This window comes from Acanthisitta chloris, unplaced genomic scaffold (assembly GCF_000695815.1).
Source record: "Acanthisitta chloris isolate BGI_N310 unplaced genomic scaffold, ASM69581v1 scaffold3080, whole genome shotgun sequence".
In the NCBI taxonomy this organism is placed as follows: domain Eukaryota; kingdom Metazoa; phylum Chordata; class Aves; order Passeriformes; family Acanthisittidae; genus Acanthisitta; species Acanthisitta chloris.
Window position 1 is genome coordinate 115,744 of NW_008649768.1, and position 10,323 is coordinate 126,066.

The window sequence follows — 10,323 nt, forward strand, 5'->3', positions numbered from 1 at the left end:
AGCCATTCCCTCTTGTCTTATCACTACATGCCCTTGTAAAATGTCCCTCTCCAACTCTCTTGTAGGCCCCTTTAGGTACTGGAAGGCTTCTCCAAGGTTATTCTCTTTGTCAGGCTGAACAGCCCCAACTCTCTCAGCCTGTCTTCATAGGTAGGAAAGGTGACGTCTAGGCACTGTGCAAGGTACTATTGCTCAAAGATAAAAGCAGTGTTTTAAAAACACTGCTGCATCCAACACAAAGAATAAAATGAGCTCAGCCAGGTTCAGTAAGCTCTCCTGAACCAAGAGGACTTGGGTGTAAGAGTGTAGGACTGATGCTACCAGCCTCTCAGTGCTGAGGGAAAATGCTGCAGTTTTGTGGTCTTGGACCTTGGTAGACTGTACGTAAGGAGGCCTTTCTAGTGGAGTTACCTCCAGTGAAAGGTAAAATGTTTTTATCCTTCATAAGCTTTCATTATGTAGAATAATTAAGCAAGGTTCATTGAATCATGTTCGTACTCCACTTGAAAGTCATACTTTAGCTTTACATTTAATTTCAAAGAACTTTTATCTGTGCCAGCTTGAAATCAAAGGCATCAACTACATTTCTCTCTGACACATCACGCTAACACCACACCAGGTCTGTATTTCCACCAGGTCTATACTGAATAATGTATGCTATACATCCTTTCGCTTTGCCTTTAATGCTTGGCTAACAGTTGGCTACCAGAAAGAAAATGCATGCCTGAACCTAAGATCTCCTTCTGTTGGCTGTTGAGTAAGCAAAGCTTGCATACAAAGAAAAAGCAGAAACTGATGGAAAAAGCAAACAGGTGAAGATTTAGATGTCATTTAGAGGTGACTGGAATTTCCTCTGTTCACAGGCTTGGAGGGGCAATGAGCAGGATGACTGGATTCCTCGCACCTATCAGGATCTGGAAGGCCTACCTTGCATTGTTATTCTGACTGGCAAGGACCCTCTGGGAGAAACTTTCCCCAGGTGCTGTAATTGTTCTTTCAATATGATTTTTCTCTAACACGTTTAGTAAGTTGGGGCGTGCATAAGTGGTTTGATAACATCTGGCTATTTTATCACAAAAGAATTGCCTTTTTGAAGACTTTGGCAACTACTTAACATTTTGGAAAGTGCAGTTTGTGCAAAGTAATGCTCCTGTGCTGTGTGGATCAGTAAGTGTCTGTGCAGAGTACCAAGGAGCATAACTTACATGCTGAATATTTTAAAATAATTTTAGATTTATGGGCTAATAAAATTGTTCATGAATATTTAGTAAGCAATTAAAGATAGGGAATATTCTTCAAAGTCAGAGGAAACAAAGCTTCTTTTTTTTCTTGTGTTGGGTTTTCTAGGTCCTTGAAATACTGTGACCTTCGTCTGATTGATTCAAGCTACTTAACTCGTACTGCGTTAGAGCAAGAAGTAGGCCTGGCATGCTGCTACGTCTCGAAGGAGGCAATTCGAGGGCCTATTGTAGCTCTTGACCTTAGTGAGAAGGAGCAGGAGAAAGCTATTGGTAGCGAGAATGACTCTGATGAGCTGTTGATAGACTTGGACCGACCCCAGAGTAATAGCAGTGCTGTCACTGGAACCTCAGGTCAGTTATTCTGCTGTTGGTCTGAAAAACAAGTCTTCATTCCTGCGTCACTGCAAGTTGAATGCAAACATTGAGATGTTTACTCAAATGTGGGTTGCTTAGCTGTATCCTACTGCAGGACAGACAGTGAAATGTGAGTTGCAGATTCTTCCCACAGTGAGTAATTTTCCCGTCTGTTGCTAAAAGGAGAGGGTGTTGCAGTGGGAGGGATGGTATGCCATAGCTAACGGCCCCTTGTGATTTTTATTTTTAAACTTACATTTCACATTTGTTGCTAACTTAGTCTGGTGGATCCTGAAAGGTCTTAAAATCAGAGTAGAAATAGCTAATATAAAATTCTAGGAATAGAAAAATGCTCTGTAACTGTGGGAGTAGCTGTGGGTGAGGATGGATATTTGCCTCTGCCAAGACCAACAGAAGGGCTGGGTCTTGCCCTTCCTCTTCAGGCATCAGTGAAGCCTCACCTCCCACCAAGCCTTCCCTTCTTTGCATTCCCCAGACACTTCTGGGCCTTTTCCTTTGTTTCCCTGTGAGTTCGTGATATTAAGACAGCTGAACTGGATCTTTGCCCTGCACCAGATCTTCCCATACACTGACTAATTTGGTATGGAAGAGGGAGCATTGCCCAGTTCATGTTAAAGATGCAGTGAATTAAGTGCTCTGTCCTTTGTAGAAAGGAAAATGAAATTGATCTGTGTATACAGTGATTTGTTAAACTTGACTTTAAGGAGGTTGTACTATCAAATTCCAAAGCCTGGATGGGAAATTATAGCTGAACCCTGTAGCAGCAGGGCCTTTGCCTCTCCAGCAAGAGGGATGGATGGATGTAAATGATTTCTTTTACATGGTGAAACACTGACCTAAGCTACGGCAGCATTCACTGAACAGAAGTATTTGTACATTAGGATTGTCCATAGGCCAAATGAATTCATGGTTTTCTTACATCAGTCAGTATCTGTTCATTGCCTGCTCTTTGTTTTTCCAGGCTCCCTGGCTGACAATGGTGTGAGCTCCTCCAGTGCTGCAGACAAGTGTCAGAAGCAAGCACCATCGCTTAACTTTCAGGCTGTGGCACACAGCTCGGTAGATGAGGGAACTTACTCCAGTTTCACAGCTGGAGAGACCCTGAAACAAGAATGTGACTCCCTGGGTAACCAGATGGCAAGCAGCACCACTTCCAAACTATCATCACTGTCTTCAGTGTCCCAGACGTTTCAGTGGCCTGCCCATTCCGCCAAGGACAGCAGAGCCCTCCGTGTTGCTCTGCCACGCATCGTCATCCTGTCCAAAGCTGCCTACTGTCTCCTGAGCTCGCAGAAAAGTGGGGATTTGCCTTCCTCCTCTCCTCTTCCCCCTCATGCCGATGTGTCTTGGCTGAGCTCTCTAAGGCCTCTGCTTCACAAGGACATGAACAGTGAAGAGCAGTCTCTGTACTACAGGCAGTGGACGACAGCCCGACAGCACCATGCAGACTTCAGCAATCAGGGGGAGGCATCTTTCACAAGGACATGAACAGTGAAGAGCAGTCTCTGTACTACAGGCAGTGGACGACAGCCCGACAGCACCATGCAGACTTCAGCAATCAGGGGGAGGCATCTGGTGCCAGGAATTTTCACCCCAGGCGGCTGCTTTTGACAGGACCACCACAAGTAAGAGCACAGTTCCTTCCTCTTGTCTCTTTAGCAGTCTGAGAGGGCCAGTGGTGAGGACTGTAGGTCGTACTGTAAAGACACCATGCAAGGTTGCACACATTGATGTGTTTTGAGGTCAAAAATCAAAGTCAAATTTTAAGAGGCTAAATCTGTGCTGGAAGTGGTAAGGATAGGAAGAGTGATACTGTGTGTCATGTTTTAGCCTCAGTGAAATGCATGTGGATGGCACTGGGCATAACATTGCTGTGAGGGCATCACTAGAAAAGCAGCTTTCACTGCCCATCTCCCTGTGTGCAAAAGTGACACGAGCTGTGGCCACATTGTCCTCAGTAAAACTGCTCAGCATAATGGGGAATGTTATGTCTTGCAGTGTTTTCAGGCAGAGCTGAAAACAGCTTTGGGGTAAGCAGAAAGGAGTTTATCTGAAACTTACCCTTCCGTCATAGTTTGAGTTGGCATTTAGACTTTTTTCCGTCTCTGGCTCAGGTTGGAAAGACGGGTTCATACTTGCAGTTCTTAAGGATTCTCTTCCGCATGCTGATCCGGTTGCTGGAAGTAGACGTGTATGATGAAGAAGAGATTAATGCCAGTAAGTATTTAGCAGGCATTCTAATATGCATCAAAAGAGCCTCTGATATGTATTATTCAGCAGTGAAATGTTTAGGCCCACTGAATGACTATAAAATTACACTTACTACATGTGCTGTCCACTAGTGTGTAGCTGCACTTACTCTAGATGTCTTCATATATTTCCATATAGACTAATAAAAATGTGAATTTTATATTGGGCTTAGCTGAGACCTCTTAAGTGTATTTTGGATTGATATATTTGGATAGCACTAAAATGAAAATGAACACAAAACTGTAAATGGGCAACGTCTGCCTGTGTTACCTCTTTGCAAATTTTTAAGCACTGGCTGCTTTTAAGCAGACAGGACGTTTAAGAACATTTTGTTTCTGACTGAAACATAACTACTATTTGTGTTTATTTATAAATTGTATACCAATTTTCAGTCAGACTGTCTTCTGTCTGCAGCTGCAGATTGTATGCTGAGGATAAAGGAGAGATGAAGCCTCTTTGGATTTGTGCTCATTTGTCAGATCTCACAAATCCATTAACTGCCATGGCAGGACTTGGCCTTGAGAGGAACAAAATCTTCTTAAAATTCGTCCTCTTCATGGTGTTCTTTACATAACTCTGTGGTTTTGTAGTGATAACTCTGGTGCATAACTCTCATGACTATTAGATTGGCATCCTGAACACGTAGTTGTTGTTAAACCTTTGAAAAGACTAATTTGTATTTCTGTTGATGAAGTGCTATTAAATGGGTGGGAGGTATTTTCCTTTGATTTGGAGCTTTGAGGGCAGTTATTCTCTCATTATTCCCCCCAGAAACTTAGGATGAAATGTCAAAATGTAAGAGAAGTTCTCCATCATACTATGATCATGTCTGTCCTGTTGTGATCACAGCAATGTGTCACACCCCTGCCAGGAATGCACGGAGCTCCATCACAAGAGCAGTTTGGGTTTGGTTGGGGTTTTTGGTTGTGGCTTCTTTGTTTCCACTACTTCTGTTGGAATGCTTCTCCAGAACACGAGTGTTCTTGTTATTGAAAATATGGCTTTATTCTCCAACCCAAAGATGTTCTGTCCCAGTTATAAACATTCTCTTTGGGATGAAAGAAAATACTAATTGAAATTAAAACACTTTTTCTCTTCTTCAAGGTTTGCTTCTTTGGTGTACTGAGGCAGCTATCTTACCCTCTCAGCATTCATCTAGGTAGCCTGGATCTTCTTACAGGATCCTCACAAATGACAGGCCTTTTATTCTCCTTATCAGTTTGGTACTCTTGACTGCACATTTATTTTCAATTTATCCTCCTGGTGCATGGGTGAGCAGAACTGAATGTGATATTCTGTGGGATGTTTAACCAACCCAGCCTGCAACAGCTCATGTATTTCCCTGCCCCCACTGAAAGCCCCATGATTGATGAAACCTATGGTTTTCCATGCTTCCATTTCACTGGCACTGGTATGTAGCTTGTACTCGTAGGTTCCTCAGCAACTCGATCATTCGTAGCCGAGGTGCCCCCAACCTGCTGCAGAAATGCTTGTTATCAGTCCTCAATTGGACATATGACTCATATTTTTTCTGTTAAATATCTCCAAGTTTTTGTTGTTACAGTTTTCAAGGGCATTGAATTCTTTCCAGCTGATCTTGGATTCCTTCTCTATGTTGACAATGACTCTTAGAGTGTGCCACCAGCAAACTTGAGCCAATTATTTGTTTAAGCTGATGACAGCGAGAGTGTGCCCCTCTACTAATTTTTTAACTTCATTGGTAACCTCCATCTGCCTTAATGCTTACAATGTTACATGCTGCCATCTTCTGTTTAATCAACTCTTTCAATTTACAGACCATTCCCTGTCTCCATTTTCCTCAGCTGTATTAATAATATCTCATGCAGTATCATACCAAATCCTTCAGTGCGGAAGGATAAGAAGCATTGCATTTCCTTTGTTCAGAGAAATCGGTATCTCACAGTCATATAATGAAGGTAGCACAGGATATCTTTAATCAACCTATGTTGCATTTTATCACATTTTTCATTTACTTCAACATCTTTCTTTCTTTCACCCTCCCCAGATTTTGGATATTGCCAAGGTCAAAGTAATTGCACTCAAAGCTCTGTAGATTACTGTGTCTTTTCTTTCTTCAGTTGGTGTAGGGTGAGCATGTGCTTATCTGTAAACCTAACCTTCATTTCACCTGAATTCACTTGTCTAAATTCAGTAACCTCAGTTACACACCTACCTTTGTGTGTTCTTCCATCTCATTTTGAACTGAATTGGTTCATCTTCAAGCTGCGTTCCATAGTTGTTTTCATTGGCCAATGCTTTCTACTGTTCCCATGACATAAACTTGATTTTCTACTTTAGACCTGTCTGTTGGATCAAGGCAAAAAAGTTTCACTTGATCCTTGCTATCCACATCCCATTCTGTATTAGGACCGTGTCTTTTACTGCCTTGGTCATATACCACCAGCTACTAGTTCATAAATTTATACAGCCTCTTTTTTCTTGCCTTTATACTTCTGCCTTTGCATACTTTTGATTTACCCAGTGCTTTTCATTCCATCACAGAGAGGCTTGAAACTACACCTGCACCTTCTGCACAAATAGGACCATTCATTTGAGCATTTTATGCTTAAACCGGAGTGAATTAAACCTCAGCAGCTTGATGAGGAACAGAGCAGAAAGATACCTAGGAGTCTCCTCCACCTGCACACAGTTTCTAAGGAACTGCTATTTCTTTGAAATGGCTTTGTGTGGGTTGTAATTTCAATGGTAACATTTATGCTATTCAAAGCTGTTGCTCTGTGTGTGTTTGTGTGCAGCTGTGTGAGTTCCTGTGCAGCTGTAATGCAGCAAACATCACATAAACATCATTTGGTGGGTATCTGATACTGCTTACCTGAAGTGTGTTGTTGCAGATCATACAACAAACAGTGAAATTACTCAGTCTAGCAACGACCACTGGCCAGACATTGAGATCTTCAGCAAAATATCTTTTGACCTGAGTGTACATGACCCCAAGTACAGAAATATAAGTCCTGTATACACAGAACAACTCTCAAGAGTGAAACAAGGTAAGTAAAGTGTAGACGTTTCTGGAGAACATTTTCCTACAAAGAATCAGTTTTTATTGGTTTGGTTGAACTCATGAGTCCACCAGAACCTTTAATCTCCAAAATGACATGGAACAAAACAATTTGTGTGTTCTTTACAGTTGTCATTGGGATAATGATCTCTTTTTTAACACTTATAAAATTTCTTGTTACTTCTTTCCTTTGTGCACAGAAGCAAGCAAAGAAACAAAATCAGAGGAACCTAAGAAAAGGGAGACTGTGTCCATGATGCTGACTAAATATGCAGCTTACAATACATTCCATCACTGTGAGCAGTGCCATCAGTACATGGACATTAATCCTGCTGCACAGGTTGGTGTTGAGGTCTAAGGGTAAACTGCATCCTTGTTTTTGTGGTCTCTCCAGGCATGTCACTCTGATCACAGGATTCATGCTTTCACTTTCCCTGAGATAGAATTGTTTAATTCTTCCATTCTCAGTGGAGATGTTGAGCTACAGACCCAGGAGCATCAATTGTGTGTGCTCCATTCTGCATGAGCAGTTCTCCTCTCCAGCTGCCTCTGGCAAAGGGTGAATAGTGTGACTAGTTGCCTCAAGCCAAAGCATTATTCTGCCTGCCCAGAGGGGTTTGTAGTGTCTGATTGGAGAGGACTGTAAAATTAAGAGATGCTTGTCTTTCCTAAATGTCAGCCATCCACACCTGTGATGGGAGAAGGGGAGGCCTACTTCTTCCTGCCTTTGTAACTGTGCGTGCTTCTCAGCAGTAGCTTGTGAGTCACTGGGCACAAATGAACATTTTTAACTGTTTAGTTAACAAAACCTTTAGGTTCTAAAACAGTTATGCTCACAGGAGACTGACAGTAAGATTATTCCTGGTTAATAGCTCACACATTATTTCTTAACCAACAACAACAGTTTACTTGGAAGATTGTTACCTCAAATTGTTCTTTCCTTGCTCACTAATCTTTTCTGACAGCTTGCTATTAAGCTGTCACAGTGTAGACACACCGACCCGGCAGTGTACAATGTCAGTTACCTCGGAGCAGCACCAGCAGGTCTGATTTAAACCTCATGCTTCATTAAGTACGTTGGCAGAAGCAAATCCTCCCCAAGGACATCTGTTGTTCCCTCCACTCATCTTTGTGCATGTGGTCAAACATAACTAGCCATAATAAATATAGACATCTGTGCAAGTGTGAGCTGTGTATATAGAATTTTGATAACTGAGCTCAGGGAAATTACACTTCCAAAGGGGGGTCATAGCAAGAATTATGAAGAGAGATTCTTAAATGATCTGACAGAATCTAAATAAAGTCCCTTGCATTTCCATTCTTACTTAGACTAATTATTTCAGTTTTTTAGTAAAGATTGTAGAAAGCTTATTGATAAATTATTTGATCCTTTAGTAAGACAGATGCTTCTGTAGAATGAAGTCTTTTCGGATATGTAGGCACTTTGTATATTCATACACGGTTCAGTGAAGTGCTGTGCAAACTTAAGTTCACCCTTCATGGCCTTGTTAATGGCATGGTCTTCTTTGGTCACCCAGCTCCTTAGGAGAGCATTGCTACAGGAAAAATCCCATAGAAGTGCAGCCATGCTGTGCTGAGGTGTCTGAACGTCAGCACAGGTGGCTGTGGGGTCACACCCACACGCTGCGCTGTGAGTCTTTTGGGGAAATTTATTTGGACAGTTTGTTCCCTAGTATTTATTTATTTATTTATTTTACTTCTTGTATTCTACTCCTACTATTACATCCTTCTCCTGTTATTGATACATTATTCCTAGCTGAAATGGATTTCAGAGGAGTACAGTTTGGCCAAAGGTCATTACTGGTACAGAGAGCTGGTACTTTTTTAATATCAAGGGCATTTACATGCCTAAATAATGTGCCTTATGGCAGAGGAAAATGAGACTATAATGGAGTTAAATTCAGTTATTGAAAGGGTATGTTTTGTATGTTGTTCTCTGAAGGCTTCCATACTGTGACTGTAAGAGCATGTTGATATCTACTCCTTAGGTGTTGCCTGCTTGCAAATACTGATTTTATTTTATTTTTGTATACAGGTATCTGAATCTACTCTGCATGCATTCACATTTTCGTCCTCGATGCTGGGAGAAGAGGTTCAACTGCATTTTATAATCCCCAAGTCCAAAGAGAACCATTTTGTCTTCAGCAAGCAGGGAAAACATCTAGAAAGCATGAGACTCCCACTTGTTTCTGACAAGGTGCGTGTGCTGCTCTTGTCCATCTGTTGAATGTAGTCAACTTGACATACATTTGCAAATTAATGGTGGGTGGCTGGGGGACTTTTTTTCTGTTTTCTTTTAATTTTAAAGTCCTATGAATAATTCTTACCTGAGTGTCCTCAGAACTGTAGTTTTTGAGGACAATAATCCTTTTTTCCATTCCTGGTGTCTGGTTCATATGTGTTGCAATGATCAGTAATCTTAAAATCTGGTATAAGCAATACATAAATAAAAATCCCTATCAGGAGTAACTTGCTTTATACCTAATGTTGCCAAAATATCTCCTGTTCCAGCAGAATTTGAATGCAGTTAAGAGTCCTATCTTCACTCCATCGAGTGGACGTCATGAGCATGGACTCTTGAACCTCTACCATGCCATGGAAGGCATCAGCCATCTGCACCTCCTTGTAGTCAAGGAGTATGAAATGCCACTCTACCGTAAATATTGGCCCAACCACATCATGCTTGTCCTGCCAGGCATGTTCAACAATGCTGGAGTTGGTAAGAAACACCATCAATGCATAGCTGTGAAGGTATCAAAATCCATGATCAGATTATTCAGATAGCACAATGCGGATCACGTTGTTGAAGGAAACACTGCAGCAGCTCCTCACGTTCATGCTGTGATAATAGCAGCAATGTCTGTGCAAAATACAGTGATGTGCAAGAACTGCTGTCAGGGACATGGAATATATATGTTTGTACTGATCACTGCCTTCTGAGTTTAAAATCTGATGTTTTGTGGGCTATATTCACTCATTTTACTCAGCCCTGCTGTGTGAATGTTTAGATGTTTTACACATGATTTTTCAAATTGCAGCTTTTGAGTTAGCTGAAGGTACATATTAACTGCAGCTGAAAACTGGGAGCTTGAACTTTGGAATTTGTTTTCATGGATGCTGAGTTTTTCCTGCAAGAAGTTTAAAGTAGTTTCAGTTTTAAAATCTCAGCACCTTCTTGGTTCGAATTACTTTATTAATGCCCACAGAATTGTGTTCTGCAGGGTGTCTTTAAGCATCCAGTCTTAGAATCATAGAATCAACCAGGTTGGAAAAGACCTCCAAGGTCATCAAGTCCAACCTCACTGTGGTTACTAGACCACGGCACCAAGTGCCACATCCAGTCTCATCTTGAAAACCTCCAGGGATGGTGACTCCACCACCTCCCTGGGCAGCCCA

The 10,323-nt window shown here is 41.6% G+C and overlaps 1 protein-coding gene across 1 annotated transcript in view; it reads left to right on the forward strand.

The window, feature by feature from the left end:
- GREB1L (growth regulation by estrogen in breast cancer-like) overlaps positions 1 to 10,323 on the forward strand; it is a 62,885-nt gene that overhangs the window by 44,248 nt on the left and 8,314 nt on the right. The window contains exons 19-27 of the mRNA XM_009070922.1: positions 864 to 979; positions 1,348 to 1,592; positions 2,578 to 3,031; positions 3,133 to 3,241; positions 3,731 to 3,833; positions 6,740 to 6,895; positions 7,107 to 7,246; positions 8,963 to 9,124; positions 9,442 to 9,646. Of these exons, the coding sequence (XP_009069170.1) occupies positions 864 to 979; positions 1,348 to 1,592; positions 2,578 to 3,031; positions 3,133 to 3,241; positions 3,731 to 3,833; positions 6,740 to 6,895; positions 7,107 to 7,246; positions 8,963 to 9,124; positions 9,442 to 9,646 (1,690 nt within the window). The remainder of the gene's footprint in view (positions 1 to 863; positions 980 to 1,347; positions 1,593 to 2,577; positions 3,032 to 3,132; positions 3,242 to 3,730; positions 3,834 to 6,739; positions 6,896 to 7,106; positions 7,247 to 8,962; positions 9,125 to 9,441; positions 9,647 to 10,323) is intronic.